The sequence below is a fragment of the Pecten maximus genome, chromosome 14 (genome assembly GCF_902652985.1).
Source record: "Pecten maximus chromosome 14, xPecMax1.1, whole genome shotgun sequence".
Lineage (NCBI taxonomy): Eukaryota > Metazoa > Mollusca > Bivalvia > Pectinida > Pectinidae > Pecten > Pecten maximus.
The window spans coordinates 10,892,455-10,914,561 of record NC_047028.1 but is presented as its reverse complement, the minus strand read 5'-3'; the positions used below and the strand labels follow the sequence as shown (position 1 = coordinate 10,914,561).

Sequence of the window (22,107 nt, the reverse complement as noted above, 5' to 3'; positions counted from 1 at the left end):
AATACCATCCAGCTGAATTTGTGTTATTCCCTAAATGATATCTATATTTCACTTTTAAAGCACGTGGTATAATAGTGATAAATGACATGAATTATAACAATGTCTGTAGCAAAACCATGCTTAATACAAACTAGGGCAGAGTAATTAATTCAAAACAAATTCATACATGCGCATGATACAGACTTAAACACATTTGTTACATGTTTATAATGTTTACCTATAACGTCTGCAAGAGAAAGAAACTGTTCCGAAGTGGCTTCATCTGTTGTTCCTAAAGTCAAATTAAAGTACTTCTTGTGGTCAGCACACGTGATCTTCCACATTTGAAACGTCACCGATAATTCATTCAGTGCCAAACTACCACGAAACTCTGATCGCTGACCAGAAAACTCTATAGCTTCATTTTGCTTTATGAATCCGCTTCTTTGTGCTCTTCCATACGTATCTATGGAGTATGTATTGAATCCATCGGCTATGCAAGAATGAAACTTCAGGTGCAGTTGTTCGCCAACGATAACAGTTCTTTGGCCTGGGCAGGCTGTAAATATTGGCAATCCTAGAAAACAAAAACACTTTATATACCAATTACCTAAATCTTTGGCTGCATACAAAGTGATTGCCCCTTTACTCTCTCGTTGAAAGATACCACTATTTCCTAGCGGATAACATTCTGTGGCTCAGCATTAATACCCCATCATTACAATAGTCTAACGAGGTGTCACGGTGATCTTTTGTCTTTTTTTTGTATTTGATGCTGTGCTTTGGTGGATCTAACATAACTGTTTTGACATGACTTCATTATCAATTATTATGATTGAAGGTTAATTAAGTTTGATTAAATCTAGAAAGTATGCATTTAGCGCTACATCAAAACATGATATGTTCGTATAAAGATAAGAAACAACAGATAACCATAGATTGAAAGTGAAACATTAGAAGAATAAATAATGGTATAAAACACATCATTATACTTATTGTACTCACTTTTTTCACAGATTTTTGTTATATAAGATGAAATAAAGTCATTAGAACCTATCTATACAAGATTTTATAAAGGATGGGGGATCAACTTGTACCTCAATAAGTTCTATGGCAACCAACTTAACATTTATTCAAGGAGCAATGTCGATTCTGTATTTTATCGAATTATATGATATATCTTATATAATTATATATAAGATATCTTATATAGCATATGAGATATCTTATATATATAAGATATCTCATATAGCATATGAGATATCTTATATAATATATAAGATATCCCATATAGAAATTAAATGAGATATCTTATATAATCATATAAGATATCTTATATATTATATAAGATATCTTATATCGCATATAAGATATCTCATTTAATTTTCTATATAAGATATCTTATATAATATATAAGATATTTCATATAGCTATATAAGATATCTTATATAATCAAAGATCTCGTATCTTACATAATTTAAATTTCGTTGCTATATAGGATATCTGATATAGGAACAAGATTTCTTGGCAATAAAACAAGAAAATAAGTTCTCCCTTGAACAGAGCATGTGGAATGGCACTATGGCGGAGAAGGATAGATTATTCGATGACATTGAACAATGTGTTGAAAAGGCGTAACATTTTCTTTTACATGGCAACGGTTTATCAGAACATATACTAGGCTATATAGATGATTCTAAAGCAACACTTAATGTATTAAAAGATCGTCATGGTTTGTCCAGCCTCGTGTCCGACCAACATCCGGACGGGGAGACTTCATTTCGTCGTTTAGTTCAAATATCGTTGTTATATAAGATATCTTATATAGCTATATGAAATATCTTATATATTATATAAGATATCTTATATAGAAAATTAAATGAGATATCTTATATATTAATTAAGATATCTTATATATATAGAATTTGATTTAATTTCTATATACGATATCTCATATTGTATATGATATATCTTATATACATGTAGCATTTGAGATATCTTATATATAATATAAGATATCTCATATGTTATATAAGATATCTGATATATTTTTTCTGAATTACAAGATCGACATTGCTCCCTGAATAAATGTGAAGTTGGCTTGCCGTAAAAACAAAATAACATGAAATATCATAGAGTTGTAGCAATTATATCTAGACAATAATCTTCTATTAAATACAATAAAAAGGGAGGAAGGGTTGGGGTTGCTTATGACACATATCAAAACTTTAACTTTGTTCGAGATTGTTTATGATAACAAAATTACTACTTATACGTGTTGAATCACAAGATAATTGTGGATGTATGCCAGTACGCGTTACCTCCCTTGTCATAACGGTAAAGGAAACTAGAACTGATCAGCGCAAAAAAAAAGAACACTTTGAATATACATGTGTATACACGTCTTCATGCTTACCATTCACCTGGATTCGTTTATGTTGAGCGTCACCATTTTGCATCTGTACCTCCCATGGTCCGTCATCAATACAGGTAACCGGACGAAGCTTCACTTCACAAGTAGCGACGTACCCTTTTACGCTGACAAAAAATTGAGGTCTTGCGTCTGTATCAACGACGTTTGGGAGGTAAAGTCCGTTGAGTTTTGTTTGAAGATGACGTATGTCTCCCAACTTTTGTACATTCACATTCCACTTTATCGTCGTATTCTGTCCTTTCCTCAAACGAAAATATGGTTCCGTTGAATCTGGAATATGAAAATACAGACTTTTCTGACACAAACATCTGCATTTTCTCTTCTACGTTTCTTGTTGAAATTTAAAACAAATGTTGTTACAATGTCTATGTGTTGTAACGTTATCTATTATATATAAAGTACCTTTAATATCATTGATGTATATCGATGTGATTAAAATTGTGAAAGTGGAACTTAGTCGGGAGCAAATGACATTGTAATTTCGAAAGGGTGGGCCTAATAAACCACTGTAGATATAAATAGCTTTCTTACTATAAATAGCCACGGATTGTTGAGGGAGAGAGTTGGTTGTAGCATTTGCTAGAGACTCCACCATTGGCTTGCATTTAAGGCTGCCTGTCCGTTGAAACATATCTACTTCCATAAAAAGAGTGCAAGCGTATCCGTAATTGTCCAAGACTTCGCCATCAGCATTGGTTCTCGAACAGTTCATGGGTTTGTAATAGGTGCCGTAGTCGGTTAATTTTAGCTCCAGATCTACCACAACTGTACCACATCGGTGATATCCAGTACAGACAACTTGTACATAATCTTTGTTGTCTGATACATTTGTAAATGGTGTTATTTGCATCTCCACATCATTCTTCCAATCTACGACAAAATAACAAAAGGAATTTGATATTGGACATATTAATTTCTTTTATAAGCTATATACTAATGTCCGTCTAATGTTACTATATTTCAGTAAGATCGGCTTGTATATTAACTAGTATGTTTTACTAATTAGATACTTTGGTTTCAACGATTTAGGCTTTTTAACACAGGTTATATACAATGTATCTATTGAATATAGCTTCCTTCACAATTGTTCCTAATTGTTTTCAATAATAAAATAATACCTGTCACTTTTAGCGCTAATATGCTTTCATCTTTTTTCGTAGTGTTAGCACTTCCACTGACGAAGTTAACGGGATATTTTCCCTGCTCCTCACAAACTGAAACTTCTTTACGAACGGAAACCTCTTGGTTTTTTACACGGATGTTAAATCCCTGGATGGTGAAGTCAGTGCCGTCCTGTATACCAAAGGAAATACGCCCACCGCCATTGGCCAAATGGACTGGTGGACTCAGGATCTCTATCCTGGAATATTCCGGTTTGAAAGGACAAATTATTTCGTTCGGAAGGAATCGGCACGCGACTGTAATGATAAACAAAGGATGGCAATATTTATTTCAGGATTTATCTTTAGATATTGACTTTTAGATTGGTATATCGATGTAAAAGCCCAAAATCAAAGTGAACTATGAGATATCAAAAATGATTTACATACTCCATCTATTTTTTTTTTTTTTTTTTTTTTGTATTTAGGAAATTCCGTATTACCGATATAAAATATATATTTCGGTTCTTTTTACCTTCTTCTTTGACAGGAAGTATGAAGGGTAAAGCAACTCCGAAAGCCACCAGTAGGATAAATACAGAACAAATTACAGGAATCTGGAACAAATTTATGATGAATATATCGGGCGGTTTCGCGTTTTGTAATTAAAATGACAGATATATTAAACCAATATAAGACAGTTTTAGTAAAATATCCCTTTGTATTTGAGAATATTCAGTTGAGTTCAAGATTATCATTAAAAACACTGCTATTGAACGTAATATAATATGTTCAAGTTAGTTAAAGCAAAAACTATAGCATTGAATAATCTTGTACTTAATGAATTAAGTTAGTTATCTGAAATTTGTCTTTCTTTGGTATTCAACTTACGCAATGCGTTCTGCATACGTGCTGTAATATAGCAGAAAGTTAATTTAATCAGAAGATAAGAAAAGACATTTTTTTTATTTGACCAAGTTTATTCATGAAATGACGGTGATGATATAAGTTTGGATAAACCGTTGATAAGGGACATCCATCGTTATAAATGACATTTGACAAGGATTTGTTGCTTTGTTTTGACGAAATGACGTAAGGCTAAAATGTTTAGTAAATAAGTCACTGTCACCAAACGAATGAAAATACGTCACATCCTTTCAGTCAAAGATTCTGTTTAATATGTATGCAACACAATTGAAATAAAAATTGTAAACTTTGATTTATGATACATGGAAAAAAAGGTTCAATATATGTAAGAATGTGATATCGTATTAGGAAGTTGGCTTGATAATGAATACTCATTCTAGCACGTTATATCACTATTTAATTGAAGGTAATACATGATATATGTGATTAACTTTAACGATTAAAAATAAAGAAAAAAAAAAAACAATAAAAAAAACGAAACATATCTCATATACCAAAAATAATCACCATTGTCTGATCCCGATTTACCAAATGTAAGCCTTCTGGGTCGGTCTCCTCTAACGAAAACGTTCGGGAAGCATTTCCGATGGCTGGGTATGGTCCATTATCATTCTATAAGACAAACAATAATAGATAAGCTATTGGCTAGATGATTAACCAGTGATAATATGAATTGCCTATCAATTTAATGTAGCTTTCGTGGTACTTGGTTAACTGTGTATTAAAACAATAATTTCATTTGATATGCTATGCAGACACAATAGCACAGCGAAGATCAGTTCAGGAAAAAAATGATTTATTTTTTAGCTCACCTGAGCCGAAGGCTCATTCATGTGAGCTTTTGCTATGGGGTATCGTCCGGCGTCTGTCGTGCGTCGTGCGTCGTCCGTTAACTTTTTTAACCGCGAGTGTTGATATTCGCATTGAATTATTGGTTAACGGGTTCTGACTAGATATTTGTAGATTTCAAGATTTCAAACTGGTATACACTGCTATCTTCGGTTTACCTTAAGTTTAAAACATTTATTTAAAAAGAAATTATTATTTTTTTGCTTGGTAAGCTTCATTTTCATAAATTATTGCTCCTTCTCCTGGATGGCATGTGGACAGACAGGCCTCCTGCATGTTGTTCAGAGGTAGTCACTAACTACTACAAGGATACCCTGCCTCAAACTGACTCAGCTGGCTGTTCACAGGGTTATAAACAAAGCTAACAAAGCAAATATATATTAAAGTAAGAGATAATTACTACTTAATTTTCAGAAACTGGGCAAACTGGTGTACACTGCTACCTGATAAAAAGTATTGACAAATAAAAACATGATTTATTATGCATGGTTAAGCTTACATAAATTATTGTTCAAATTCACATAAAACAATTTTAAAACTTGCTAATGACCTTATTTTCATCAGTGATAGAAAAAGGGAGATAACTCGCTCACCTGTTCTTGATGTTTGATTAATTATAATATACCATTCATATTAATTAAATGCTTTTCCAGATATTTCCCTTAAGTTCTATTCATTATCGATCAATTATCGATATGATGATGATCGATCATGAACTCAAAAGTGATTCCCAACACTACTGAAGAAGTTGCAAAATTTTCAAATAAAAAAAAGTGTTATAAACAATTTCCGAATCTGCTCAACATGGACCACTGACATTGTCTGACAAAGACACTGATACTGACTTTGACCTATAGGGAAAGTCTGGAAATACCATTTTAATGAAATGGCTATTTCAAACAAAGAAACAATTTTGCTTCTCTTATTTGTATCATTATGCTCCACTGGGGAATTAATACAAAAATGGGATTTTCCTCATGCAAGTGTGATTTATTAACAATTTTCTCCAAGATTAATATTGGGGCGAGCAAATTCCCCTCAAATCCTGGATATTCCTATCTGAATGAGTTAATCCCAATTTTTCGAGGATATTTGTCCAAATTTAGAAATTGTTCGATTGCAATGAATTTTGGTATGTAGGTACATCATAGGTCACCGGTTACTCTTATAACCTCACTTTAACTTTTGTAACAAAATGGTTGTCATTTCCTGGTCTTTAATTGGTCCAAATTAAGATATATTGTATGTCTGATTTTAATGACATTTGATAGGTATATATATAGATATATCATGGGGCACCAGTCTTTCTCTTAAACTCATTTTCACATTTCAACAAAATGGTTGCCATTTCCAGGACTCTGATTGGTCCAAATTTAGTTATTGTCTGACACCTGTCACACTTGTAACCTCACATTTAAAGAAAATGGCCGCCATTAACTGGTCTCTGATTGGTCCAAATTAAGATGTTGTGGGATGATGATGAAATTTGATAATGATACAGGTACATAATGGGACACTGTTTACTCTCATCACCTTACTTAAACGTTTTAACAAAATGGCCGCCATTTATACTGAGCACTGATTGGTCAACATTTAGATATTGTAGGATTTCAATGAGATTTGGTATGTAGGTACATAATTGGACACCGGTCACTCTTGTAGCCTCACTTTCGCATTTAACAAAATGGCCGCCTTTTCTAGGCCTCTGATTGGTCCAATTTAAGATATTGTCCGATTTTGATGACATTTGATATGCAGGTACATCATGGGACAGCAGTTACTCCTGTAACCTCACTTTCACATTTAAACAATATGGCCGCCAATTGCTGGCGTCTAATTGGTCAAAATTAAGATATTGTTCGATTACGATTAAATTTGGTATGTAGGTGTATTAGGGGACTACAAATTCGACTTAAATGGTTTCGTTGCCATGTGAACAATACAGTCTTTTATTGGTCGAAATGTATATATTAAGCGGTTTTGATGAAAACCGTGTTGAAAAGGAGTTATCGCCCCTCACTACACTTCATTCTTTCTGTGACACTCCTTTAGGTGTCACCCCACTAGTTAAATTAATTGTATGGTTTGTGCCTGTCTGTATACACTGTATGCCTCTTCAGTGTAAACATTGCTGGTAGGGGTTCCAAATGGGGGAACTGGCAGCGGACTCGCTTGGCTGCTAGCAGCACCCACACCCACCTAGAGAAACAATCGCATATAGTGTAGTACCCATTCTAGTTGATTAGACATTCTGGAATTTTGATTTTTTTTAAAAAGGACCAGGATCAGGTGCAATATGTAAATCACTTTTCAAAAAGATAAGTTTTGTCTATTGAAGATTTTGAGCAAAAGTAATCTTTATTTTGATTTTGATTTTGTATAAAACTATGTTGGCTTCTAGATAATGGATAACTATACAATGTATATATATACACACATCCATTATACGGGGTGATGCCTCAATGCTGTGCAGTAATAGGTGTATTTACTTGAATGATATAGTACTCAGTTCTGTAGAACATTTCTTTGTGTAAGATAACCATGCTTTTGAATTGTCTACTATCTGTTACCAGTTAGTTTTGATGCCAAATCCTGTAAGCTTCATCTAGGGTCACACAGGAAAACAATAAAATTAATTAGATAAAGGGCAGCAGAGGTCTGGGAATGGAGCCCTATCTCTAGAGATATTACTTAGTAATGAAATCTGTCCAGTTGCCCAGTGTATAGCTTAAATCACTGATAACTAGCCGTTGACACATGTAATTTGGGTATTATGTGTACCTTGTGTAAATATGGTAAATATAAAAAAACTTCTGATAAGTTAAATCAAATTTGGAGGAAGTCTATAGGTTTCTAATTGATTAGTCATATTCATATATATTATGTGCAAGTGGAAAGCATGTCACATTGATACTATTGATGACCAATTCGACATGTGACCTTTGGTGACTTATATATCACTCTTCCTATTGACAACATCTAAGATGAGCACCATATGCTCATCCTGGATTTTGCAAAATTAGGTCAGTGACATACTTTTTATATAATAATGATAGGAGAACATCAATTGACATCATCCTGGATTTTGCAACATTAGGTCAGTGACCTACTTTTTCAATAATTATATTAGGGCAACAGAAATGGACATCTAGGATGAGAAAGGCATGCCGATAACAAATATTGCAAAAATAGGTCACCTGTCATTTAAAATATTAACAAATTAGGTCTCAGTGACCTTTTTGAATCATTACATTAGATGGGCAACTTAAATGGACATCTAGGATGATCAAGATGTGCCAATATCAAAAATTAATAAATTAGGTCTCAGTGACCTTTTTGAATCATTATATTACCTGGGCAATAGAATGTCGATATTACATATTGCAAAATTCTATCACTGTGACCTACTTTTTCAATAATTATATTAGGGCAACAGAAATGAACATCTAAGATGATCAAGGCAAAACAAAAACTTGATGAATTTTGTTGAAGCTTCTTGTGGATGATCAGCACCGGACACAGATGAATTTCTTTTGTGTTTGAAATAACTACATCATTCAAAATATCCACCATTTTTTGCCATCTCCAGAATCACATTCTCCAGAAATTTCAACCTTACATTCTTCGACGTAATGTATTGCCAACCAGCTATACGGCAATCAGCCGATAGTTTGTTTATAGCGGGATGTAAAAAATGATATGGGGCTATAATTTCATATTCGGCATAAGAATGAAATTTAAAAACAAATATTGCAATTGTCAACTCACTTAGCTTCTGGAACTTGATTATACATTACAATACCATTGATGTTAAACAGAAAGTATGTATCATGCAAAGAATAATATCAGAATTATACAGGTTCTTTATTATATTTTACGAGGAAGTAGATATTTATCGAATGTATTTCCTCTTAATAGTAAAACTGATAGTTACTTACTAGCTGGGAAAAACATGACTCATATCAGTTCGTAATAAAAAATAAAACACAAAATTGTAAATAGAATAGATAAATAAATAATTTACATATCTTTTGTCAATATTGAGCTGCTTCCAATTACATATGAGAAGTTATTTAAATTACATATATGAGAAGTTAGATAAAGCGATTATGATTTTCTGTAACCCGTTAATGTGCATTACATCTAGCGTGCTAGCCTGGATGTATTGATGTCAATGTTCATAATCAAAATGTGGTCTTGCTTCGAACGCAACTTTTGCAACTGTATTACTTTATATTTCACTATTTCTACTCAAGTTGGACTCAATAAAACTACCAAATAATCTATTTCATTTGTCCATGAATTTGACCAGATTAACGAAAATTTACGCGCATGAAAAAATATAGTGCTCAAGATGGCCTCTTTTGCTCGATCCCGTAGGCATAAAAAGCTAACATATACTACATTAGTCTATGTGGCACAGAAACAAATATCAATAGGTTTAATTTGTAGGGCTAATTCTGAGTCAGATATGACATACATGTGAGATTATGAGGGCTTAATTTTGATGAATGAGGCTACTTTGTTAGATCTTATAGACCTCGTGCAGGCCTACATAAAGATTCTGAAAATATAAATGAGATTTTCAACAATAGGCCTAAAACGGGTAAAACTGTCTAAATTTCGCCTGAGGTTGATAACGGCTTTGGTAGATAGGCAACATGAGCTCATAATGCTTTAAATACTACAATTACAATAATAGGTCTAATCATTACTTCAACGGTGCGATTCTATCACGATCCTGTAAGTCGTCGGATTGTGTGTCAAGTCCCTGTGTAACAGGCGGTAGAAATTCGAATAAATAAATGCAGGGATGCACAATCGATCAAATAGAACTATGAGTAAACATTCAATTAATAAAGCTCCATCTTATTATCAGTTGTAGAGATCCTGTTACGGTCACACCCAACTTCGTAACATATGTCTTATATAGTTATATCCGTTTATGGTTAATTTGTTAATTTGCTAACGATTGAATGTAGCTTTGGTCGATTTCATGGGATGATAAATTGAGTTGCTCTTGAGACAAAGTTAATGAATTGTTATAACTGACTACCTCTAGAGACAAATTCAACATGAACCGCTTCGTCATTTGTCTGACCCGAAGAAATTGACCAAAGCTACATTCAATCCTTAAATGATTTTATGTGCAAGGTTCAGAAATCTAATAATGGCAGCGTCAATTCTAGACTTAAATAATTTAATGTAGCTAGGTGTAGGTGAACGTATATGCTTATGTAAACGAAATATAATGTATAATCTAGTTGGCAAATGCTTTATTTGAACTATTTAAGTGTCGCGGATGTCTAATGTAGCTAATGGAACGTATATGCTTATGATAACAAAATGTAATATCTATAAAGAAAAAAAGATCGCATATCCATCAATTTTACCATGTCATTGGGAACTTGTCTGCGAGGAACAACGTCTGTTGGCTGAAATATTGCCTGAAACAAACAAAAACATATAGGACATAGGTATTTTCATCGATGAAGACATTGAATTTTTTTTTTTTTTTTTTTTTTTTTTTTGAAAATGAAATACTTTTATAACACCAGCGGTAATAGCTGAAAATAATACTCGAAACGAAATTGGCAATGAATAATTGGCAATTGTAAAATTAGCTATCCATATTTCCAAACGATATAAAACAAATAATATCGCATCCGACTTCATGTATCTCAGTGGTAGCTGATCGTATGGAATGTGAACTCCTCAGAATAAAATAACAATATTTTTTCTTACCATCGGTGGTGTTCTTGGTTGTCCCCAAGGATCCGGCGTCTGAAAACAATTTTCAAATTTAAATGGGAAAGAATATTAGATTTATAATATGATTAAGGTTATATTTTTAATGATTATCAACAATAGGGGTTACCATATTTATTTCTATTTTGTTTAACTGTAAACTCAATAAACTGGACAATCAATGAATATAGTATTACCTTTATGTTTTTGTTGTTAGAATAATCTTAACCGTAATATGTTCTGAATAAGAACGTTTCTAGATTATCTACCGAAAATGTTTTCTCTAACGGTTTACATTGGATGGCCATTTCTAGCAGGAAAAAAAGGTTTATATTCGTTTATAATAAAAAATAAAGTTAAGATAAAAACAAATAAAAAATTTAAAAGAAATCATCAACAAATAAAAAAAAAAAAAAAAAAACTTTCAACCCTGAAACGCCTTCACTTACGTATGAGCAGTTACCTCCCCTTTCTCGTTACATCAATACGATTATATTTTCTGTAATCCTTTCAAGCGCATTATATGTAGAGCTAGCCTAGCATTTCTTCTAACGCCAGTAATCAAAATGTGGTCTGACTTTAATGTAAACTATTGTAATTGTATAACAATATGAGTATATGAGTGAGGTTTAGAGTTCTAATGAATGATGACTGCAACATTTCTAGAGTGAATTGTTTAAGTTGACCTTTTTTCTTGGGGGGGGGGGGGGGGGGGGGGGGGCTGTCAAGTACTCGTGTGTCTGATAAAGCTAATACAACGTTTATGTTTAGGTATGTTTATCATAAGAGGAACACATTATGAGTATCCGTACGATTTTACCTCCTCGCGTATTCGGGTTACAACGTCTTCTGGTTGAAATATTGCCTGAAACAAACGAAAACTATATGACATAGGTATTTGCATTGGTTGAGGGAATAGAATTTCGATTTATCGAAAATGTAATACCCCCAATACGAGACAACACAAAACTAATCGGAGAAAAAAATCAGAAGTAAAATTAGATCGTGCGAAAATAAGCATACGCCACTAAAACAAAGACACAATAACATCATTTTCACTGTTGAATGTTGCTAAAGCTTAACCTTTGGCTCTTGTTTTCTAGTTTTTTAAATAAATCGAGTAAAAGAAGACGCATATAGAACAAACACCCGTAGTGTAATTATCATATTTTATATTTATATACACAGCTTTCATCAAAACCGTAACAAACGTCTTATTTTTTTCTTCTAATTAACATCTAATTTTATATCAACAATGAAGGTAATGCAACTCCTTAAGGTATACAGACTTGTTAAATCATTTTTTAATCAAATTATTGCACATTGTATGTCGTGTAGCGTTAAGCGATACCAGTACAGTACACATAAATGAAGTAATCTATTGATGTATACATACATGTACTTGTTTAATATTTGTCAGATAGTAAACTTTTTTTCTTGGATAATATATTTGATTAAGATATCTATTAAGCGCACTATTTGTATAACTTAAAAACATTGAGTAAAAATGTTTGGTGGTGTTGCACTTATCCCCTTATCCACTTCAAATATTATTATACATTTTTCCAAGAAAATGTAGATGTATGCCTCTCGTATACTCTTTTTAAACAAAATGATATTTGTCAAAACAGAAATCCTGGTTCAGGAAAAACTAATTAATATTTAACAAAATTATCACGTACCTCTTCGACAGAAAGGACAGAACGCTCGCTACTAGTTGAGCTTGAAGATGATTTCGTCTATAAAGATAATATGTAAATGTTTTGATACCAGTAATGACTGCTTCAGGCAAGAAGGATTAATGCAAAATAGAAAATAATCACGAATAAAAATTGGCAACAGTAATTCTAAGTCTGTTGATAAGGAACGTAGAGAACAATCTTTATCATATAACATATGTATAACTAAAATGACAAAAAGGTCATGTTTTCATTGTTGAAGGTTTATAAGTATTTAAGATTAATCTCGTGTATTTTCTGATTTTTGTATAAGCACTTACGTGAATGAAAGAAATACCATATTCAACTTCTCATTTTGTTATCTCTTAAAAATCTTTTTATCAAAACCGTTCGGAACGCTTTAACATTATTTTTAATCCGATACAAAATTGATATAAACCATGATATATATATATATCATACACTTCGTTTCGACCGCCCATCGTTCTCATCGCAAAGTTGAAGTTATCCGCATGTTCATATACGGGCCATATAACCACACTTTAAATATTATCGATCTGATACGAAATTATATCGGTAAGACAGTATTATATCAACGCAGTTTGTTATTTACACATTGAATACAGTTTGCAAAAAGCAAATTTTGAATTAACACTTCTAATGTACCTTATCGGTGAAAAGGTAACATTGATCACAGCAGTGATCTTTGAAAACCTATTAACATTATTATCTATTAATATTTTAATGACATACCTCTTCGCCAGAGTTAACAGAACGATCGCTGCTCGTTGCACTAGAAGGTGATTCCGTCTATAAAGATAATATATAAAGGTTGTGACAACAGTAATATCTTATTTAAGAGAGAAGAAAATATGATATTAATAAAAAAGATAATTAAATATATATATCAAAGAAAAAAAAGCAATTATTTTGATTCTGGTGATAAAGACTAATAAGTATCATAAGCCAAATACGTCACTAAAATGACGAAATAATAACCTTTAGTTCCATTGCTTAAGGTTTAAAATGATTAAGATTTAGTTCGTGTATTTTGTAATTTTTGTAAAAGCACTTACGTGAATGAAGGAGATACCATATACAACAATTAACCATTCATTGTATTATCTCTAAATAATCTTTTTATCAAACCATTTGGAACATTTTAAAAGTATTTGTAATCAAATCCGAAATTGATTTAAACCACAAATATCTATCTCATACATTTAATTTCGATCGCCCATCGTTCACACATTTGGGTACAGGATACAACAACACATCTATTTTATCGTGCACACGTCGTATATCGTTAAGCTATCTTACAACTTACATATAAAGGGAAGTAACTTCTTAATAGTTGTTCAATATCTTGAGTTGGTTAACCTTTTCACCAGGGATATTTATTTTTGATTGGGTACTTATTACGCGCATTGGATTATGTGAATAAATTCAAATATTGGACGCCGCCGTATGGGCATCAAGTAATATGAAGTGAGTACAAATATTAAGTAAGGTTGAAGTTGTCCCAATGTTCATATATAAGCCAGAAAATCACCCCTTAAATAGTATTCATTTCTTACGAAATTATACCGGTAAGACTGTGAGTGACACTGTAATATCAACGCAGTTTGTTATTAACATTAAATACATTTTACAAAAAGAAAATTTAGAATTAATACTTCTAATGTGCCTTATCGGAAAAATGTAACATTGATCACAGCAGTGATCTTTGAAAACCTATTAACATTAAATATCATAATGACATACCTGTTCGCCAGAGTTGACAGAACGATCGCTGCTCGTTGAACTAGAAGGTGATTCAGTCTTTAAAGATAATATATAAAGGTTGTGACATAAGTAATGATATATTCATGAGAGAAAGAATAACAAAAAAAAAATTAAATGAATATATAAAAGAAAAACAGCAATTATTTTAATACTGGTGATAAAGATAAATCATTTACATAAAAAATATATACCTAATTCGTAACTAAACTGACGAAATAATAACCTTTATTTTCATTGCATAAGGTTTATAAATGATTAGCATGAAGTTCATGTATTTCGTAAGATTTACAAACGCACTTACGAGAATGTATGAAATACCATATACATCAACAATTTTATCAAAACCGTTCGGGACGTATAAACATTATCTGTAATCAAATTCAAAGTTGATATAAACCTCGATGTCTATCCCATACACTTCGTTTCGATCGCCCATCGTTCGCATATTCGCACACACATCTATTTCATCATGCGCACATCGTACATATAAAGGGATGTAACATCTTAATAGTTGTGCAATAACTTGAGTTGGTTAACCTTTTCACCACGGATATTTATTTTGATTAGGTACCTATTAAGCACATTGAATTAAGCTATTAGATTCAAATATTGGACACTGCAGTATGGGCATCGGGTAATATAAATTGAGTACAAATATTAAGTAAGGTTGAAGTTATCCCCCTGTTCATATATAAGCTAGAAAATCGTACCTTAAATATTATGGATCTCTTGCGAAATTATATCGGTAAGACTGTGAGTGTCATTATAGTATCACCGTAGTTTGTTATTTACATTGAATACATTTTACAAAAAGAAAATTTTGGATTAACTCTACTAATGTGCCTTATCGGAAAAATGTAACATTGTTCACAGCGGTGATCTTTGAAAACCTTTTTAGCATTAAACATTTATATTGACATACCTCTTCGCCAGAGTTGACCCAACGATCGCTGCTCGTTGAACTAGAAGGTGATTCCGTCTTTAAAGATAATATAGAAAGGCTGTGACATAAGTAATGACTTATTCATACTAGAAGGAAATATACAAACAAATTTCATATTTATGAGAAAAAAAATCAAAATAAAGAAATAATAACCTTCATTTTCATTGCATAAGGTTATAAGGTTAATAAATGATCAGCAATTAGCTCTTGTATTTTGTGATTTTTGTAAATGTAATTTGAGTGAAAGAAATACCATATACAACAACTACTCAATGTGTAATCCCGAGATAATCTTTCTATCAAAACCGTTCGGGACGTTTTAACATCATTTGGAATCAAATCCAAAATTGAAATAAACCACGATATCTATCGCATACAATTCGACTCGATCGCCCATCATTCGCCCATTCTTATTATCGTGCGCCTATCGTGTAAAGTTGTGATTTCATCCGTGTACATATAAGGGAAAGGAGTTCCCTGATAATATGTATAGACTTATTCATTATTTCCGATAGTAAGCTATTTTACCTGGGATAAGCACATATTTTTTCAGTGAATAATTTCAAATACTTGGCACTGTGTTTTAGGTATAAGGTATCATATTGACTGGAAATGTCAGTTGATGCTGAATTTATTCCCATATTCATATACAGGCCATACAATCACACTTCAAATATCAAACAGTATCATACCGTACCTCGTTGTCATACATGACAACACGGTCGCTACTCGTGGAGCTAGAAGGTGATTCCGTCTTTAAAGAAAATGTATAAAAGATTTTACATCAGTAATTGAGAGGATGAAAAAACTGAAAAAAATATATTGATAAAACTATTGATATTATTACATATTAATTAACATCAATTCTGATGATAAAGAACATAGAGCAAAAGATTGTTTTAACATATAATAACCTTAATGTTTACTGTTAAAACGTTGTTAAGGAATTCTTGACGATGCAGGTCGTTACATGTAACGAGGATAAGAATGTGTTAAGTGATTTGACTTACAATTTTTCTGATAGCTGTTCTGATATTTGATTGCACATTCAGCTTGAAATAATAAATAAATAAAAGTATTCAATAAATTAAAAAAACATGAAAACTACTAAATTGAATCTATCGGTATATGATATGAGTGTATAATATAATTCTTGAATTTAAATCACATGAAATCTAAAACTATTGCAGTACAGTTTAATAGGATATGATCAACCTCGATAAAAGTCCACACATATTTACGATACAGTATGATCTATTTGGATAAAGTCCACACATATTTATGATACGGTATGATCTATTTGGATATAGTCCACACATATTTATGAAACATTACGATCCACAGAATGGAGAAAGATAAGTAGATTTTTTCAAATTCCATGAAATTAATTGAATAACTGATTCCATAAGTTTTTTTTCTAATAATTTTAATACGTACCATGCTCTTCCACTCCGTCCGACACTAGAAAGATGCAAGGGTTTGCCACAGAATCAATTATATGAATATTTTTAATGTATATGATTTAAATAAATTATTCACTTCAACGCCCCAAATGTATATATGATGTGTTAAGAAAGTCTGCTTATCAAAATCGAAGACATAAAACAAAACAAGGAATTATTTTGCGTTTGTGCAGTAAAGTAATAGCTGACGTATGCTGCTAATCTGATATCTCCATTCCAGTGATAATGCTATTATTAAAAGGGTTATATTTGATGTGGATGCAAAATTCATCAACGAAATTCAATCCGAATTTTTTTTTCAGTTTATAAAATTTAAGATCACTTACCGCTATATCCTGTTGATAATTGGTTCTAGTATCAACTGTTTCTCCATGCCTGTGATTCGTTTGATCATTGATATATACCTTAAGACAATGAAAAAGTGTCAGATAAAATTCACTTATTTTAGGATATCCATATCAGTTTATTGCAGAAAAGTAAGATTAATAAGGGAGTGAAAAGCATAATACAATGATGTATTTGCACCAAAGGATCACCAATCCCGCTTTGTTAGTAAAATCATATCATCCGTAGTTAATATTGTTATGTTACAGGTACATACATTGTAAGTAAGTTCGGTACACAAGTCGTCAATTTACACTCCTGATTTTTTTTTCTTTAACACAATCATCAGAATAAATGAACTTACATGCACTTGAGTGTTCGTTGAAGATGCATTTGAAACTTTTAAACAGAAATAGCAAAGCTATTAATACTGAATTTGTCTAATTCGGTCATCAATATAAAACATTTCCTATTCTAAAGGAACAGTGCTACATGGAATATAGGAAGAGCAGAAAGGCCAGCGCCAAAGTCTTGTTTTTTGTTATTTTTATATAAACATATATATATATATATATATAGAATAAAAAAAGAAAAAAAAGGCTTAAACAAAAAAAAAAACAAAAAAAACAAAAAAAAAACAAAAAAAAAAAAACAAAAAAAAAAAACAAAAAAAAAAAAAACAAACAAAAAAAAAAAAAAAAAAAAACCACGACAGCTTTGTTTTGATAACGTTATACTTATATTTACATATATATTAATATTTATTCGGATACTCATCTCTTAAAATTATGTTAGTGTTATCACATACAAAAATCCGCTGATTTAATATTACTACACAGACAAAATATAAACCAACCACTCTGAATTCCACTGAAGGTCCATTTTAGGTAATTACTTACAACGGATCCATCAGTATGTATGGACGATGCAGGGGAATCCTTTAAAAATGAAAAAAAAAAGATAATTAATCAAAAAAAATTAAATAAACAACAATATATCAATGTATTTCTAGCTTGATAGTTAGATATATTCTTAAACACATAAGTCCAAAACAATATATTTTCCCATAGTAATGGTAGATACAATGTACATCTGTAGTTGGTTATGGTACTCGCTCTTATTATCCATCAGATTTATGAGTTAATCAATGTGTTTTCAACTCAGGGCTTTTTACGTGTTTTTCCTTTAATCATTTTTCATTTTACAATTCAAGTTACTGCAAGTTACTTATATAATGTTTGTGTTCAATATATCTGACTGTTATTATAGACTACATGTTCCTAGGAAAATTTCACATAGGAACCCTAGAATCCACATATGTCTATTATAAGATACCAAGAAGAAGCAATCCATGTGATAATAAATCTTCATGACAACTGCACGTGTTATAACCTATTTCAGATATTGTACCTGTCAACCACTGTTAAGACGTACTGATAACAAAAATAAAGACATGTTTACTGAGTGATGAATACAGGCCCTTACCTCAGTGCTGGAATTTGCACAATGGACTGGCGGCTAAAGTGGAAATAAGACAGAAAAACATCTGTCAGGAAACAGGTACAATCATTCGTCAGCTTTCGCAAAATGCTTTCGCTTTAAAGTTTCAAAATATTTTTAGTTTATAGAAGTCATTCGAAATGATTTATTGAAAGTAAGAAAAAATGAATACATAAAATTTATTTTCAATGTCCAACCTTTAATGTTACTTCGTTTTCAAATTAAAAAGTCCATCGAAATCATTACAAAATTGATACAGAATGTTTATATACTAAATAGAAGTGTTCAATGTGTATTGTTAGGGGCCTTCAAAAAAGCCTCATAACTTTACAGGAACAGCAACTTACTTTGTTCCCCCCCTTTTTTTACAGAAAGCATAGCACTTGTATCGATTATGTAACTTCATGTTCATTATTATAAACAACATGACGCACGCTCAACATAACAAAACATATCCCGATTTGCTTTATTTTGACATCCTGATTGGTTTATTAAGGTTTCTTGACACTAAATAAATGTTGGTTAATGCCGGTTATGACAATTAAAAACAGCAATTTTATCATCACACATTTTTTGTAAATGATAAATGAACGACAAAACATTGCTAATTACTTACAACGGATCCATCAGTACTTATTGACGATGCAGGGGAATCATTTAAGAATGAAAATAAATGAATTAATAAACAAAAATATAAGAATATATTTCTAGCCTTGATAGTAAAACATATTCTTAAACACCTTCATTCAAAACAATATCTTTTCCCTAAAGTATTGTATATAGTCGATTATCGCGGGTGTAATTTGGTAAATAGTTAATGTCACTTATTGCAAAAATGAACAGCAATTAAATCTTCATATATTTTAAATTGGGGATAAATGAACGACAAAACATTGCTAATTACTTACAGCGGACCCATCAGTATCCATTGACGATGCAGGGGAATTCTTTAAGAATTAAAATAAGCAACAATAAATAAACGTTAGTCTAGCTTCGATAGTAAGATATATTCATAAACTCTTTCATTCAAAACAATAGCTTTTTCATAACTCTGATTTATACTTGATTATAGAACTCACTGGTGCTAAAAATCAACACATTTATAAAGATATTTACAGCTTACGACATTTTACATGCTTTTCATTTTATCAGCTTTTTATTTCACAATTCTAGTTCCTGCGATCTACCAACATAATATATATGTACTAGGGCATATTCAACTAGGTATATATATATCCTATGTCTATATCTGTGACTGCTTTTATAGGCTACATGTTCCACATAAGAATTAACATAAACACCATATATTCCCCATATGTCTATGATAAGTTACCCACGAGAAGCAATCCACATGGTGATATATCATAATGACCACTGTACTATCACCAATTACTGATCTGGTACCTACCAACCACGGTTAACATCTACTTATAAAGAGAATACTGCCAAACCGACTGGATACAGGGACTTACCTCACTGCTGGAATTTGCACAATCGACTGGCGGCTAAAGTGGAGATAAAAACAGAAAATCATCGGTCAGTAAACAGTTACAATCAATCAGTAAACAGTTACAATCAATCAGTAAACAGTTCAAAGATAAAAATGTTGATTTGATATTTAAACATTTTCAATCTTTATAACTGTAATCTTGTTACACAATAACACAATGTCAAATGATTGTACATATCAAGAAGGATTGTCGTGGTATTTATATTAAGGACGTACAATGGTTCCATCAGAACTTACTGACGATGTAGGTGAACCCTTTGAGAATAAAGAAATTAACAGAAATATATCAATTGGTATTATGTCTGTCTAGCTTTGATAGAAAGATATATTCATAGACATCTCCATTCAGAACAAAATCTTTTTCCCAAATTATGTAAACATAGAAGATTTTTACAAAAAAATTATCTACTTCGTTCATCACAAAGAGTGTTTCATCTAGTCCTTGATGCAAAACCTTTCCAAGATAAACATTTGTAAAATGTCATGTGTTTATATCGAGAATTATTAGGGTCAGGGTATCCTAAAGTAAAGCATCATACTTATCATTACTTAAATGTGATTACCTTCATTCCAGCATATACTACATCAGGCTGTTGGAAAGTTCTTGTAATCAACTTAGTGAAATCTCAGCATGTAAACGTATGGTTTTAATCAACGCTTTCATTATTGTTATTCGTTTGGGGATATATCTTTCTCTTTACTTCTAATCAAAATCTTTTAACATTTAAGAGTAATAGTTTGGAACCCTAAGTTCATGTTTATTTTGTAATGATTAATAGAAAACATTTCATGCCAAAATGTTTGGTTTGTTACTAACGAACCAACATTTAAATTACTGTATGTGGTAATATGCAAGATGCTGACTTGACGTACGAAGTTGCTTTCCTCTAATTGCTTATCATATGTTATGAATGTTTATTCGTACGTTTTAACAAAATTTTATTCTAGGATACTTGCTATGAAAATGGCAATGTGAAGCATAAGAATAAATGTGGATACGTATCAGGAATTCAGAGAAAGCATCAGCCAATTATTCTTAATGATGCATCACCATTGGCATTAGCATGTACTTTTTTTCTTTCTTTGACATTGGTTTAGTTTTGCATTAACCAGATTTCGTTGTAATGTTTTGTTTGGACGAACATTTTCTGTTTGACGGTCATTGAATAATATAATGTTGGAAAATGGAGCGCCGGCTAGCAAGAATGTGTTTGAAAACGGCCGTTGCTGTTCAAGCTATATTTGAAACAGATTGGTTCATCAAATTCAATTACCTGAGATTTGGATAAATCAGTGACTGGTCTCTGCAATTAACAACAATATTGGTAGATACTGATAAGATATCTTGAACTTTCTCATATTCAGATAAAAAAAGTGTCATATCTTATACAGAAACAGAGAAAATACCACGAAATGCGCACACGAGTGAATTAATTATTTCGGAAATAAGATACGCATGATTGTAAAGAGAGGTAACCATTGAATGCTTGTGCCGAGAGCCATTTACATCTTCACTGACACCTCGTTTTAAATACTAAATTTCCTGTACTGAATAACTTTTATCTCCTCATGTCCGTCATTAAACATGTGAGATTTTAGGTAGATAGACTTTGTAGACAGACATCCGATATGTAATGAAATGCACGGAACAAACAGAGTTAACAATTCGCTAACAAATTCGAATATGAAAAGGATTTTTTGGTTTTTAACAATTTATAGAGCAATTATTAATACTTTGTATTGTAAGGTAGGCAGCATGTAGGTAGCTTTAACATATCAATAGACTCGGGAACAAGGGCTTTATGTCGGGTTAACCACAAGCTCCAAGTTCATTGTGCACTGAGCCTTCACACAGGTAAATATGAG

General features: G+C 31.8%; 2 protein-coding genes across 2 annotated transcripts; both read right to left on the bottom strand.

The window, feature by feature from the left end:
• Nucleotides 1-149: 149 nt before the first annotated feature.
• On the bottom strand, nucleotides 150-4,127 carry LOC117341740. Its single transcript, XM_033903603.1, has 5 exons — nucleotides 4,049-4,127; nucleotides 3,532-3,831; nucleotides 2,945-3,283; nucleotides 2,396-2,683; nucleotides 150-556 (listed from the first exon to the last, which is right to left on the bottom strand). The coding sequence occupies exons 3-5, from the start codon at nucleotides 3,261-3,263 to the stop codon at nucleotides 150-152; spliced, it is 1,014 nt and encodes a 337-aa protein (XP_033759494.1). The 5' UTR covers nucleotides 3,264-3,283; nucleotides 3,532-3,831; nucleotides 4,049-4,127.
• A 492-nt stretch (nucleotides 4,128-4,619) lies between these two features.
• On the bottom strand, nucleotides 4,620-18,802 carry LOC117342629 (osteocalcin 2-like). The gene is made up of 14 exons (XM_033904828.1): nucleotides 18,717-18,802; nucleotides 18,131-18,169; nucleotides 17,234-17,311; nucleotides 16,882-16,905; nucleotides 16,455-16,496; nucleotides 16,142-16,198; nucleotides 15,424-15,480; nucleotides 14,481-14,537; nucleotides 13,470-13,526; nucleotides 12,720-12,776; nucleotides 11,858-11,902; nucleotides 11,035-11,073; nucleotides 10,683-10,736; nucleotides 4,620-5,052 (listed from the first exon to the last, which is right to left on the bottom strand). Exons 4-14 carry the CDS (start codon nucleotides 16,882-16,884, stop codon nucleotides 4,927-4,929), a joined length of 594 nt encoding a protein of 197 aa, XP_033760719.1. The 5' UTR covers nucleotides 16,885-16,905; nucleotides 17,234-17,311; nucleotides 18,131-18,169; nucleotides 18,717-18,802; the 3' UTR covers nucleotides 4,620-4,926.
• Nucleotides 18,803-22,107: the final 3,305 nt, after the last annotated feature.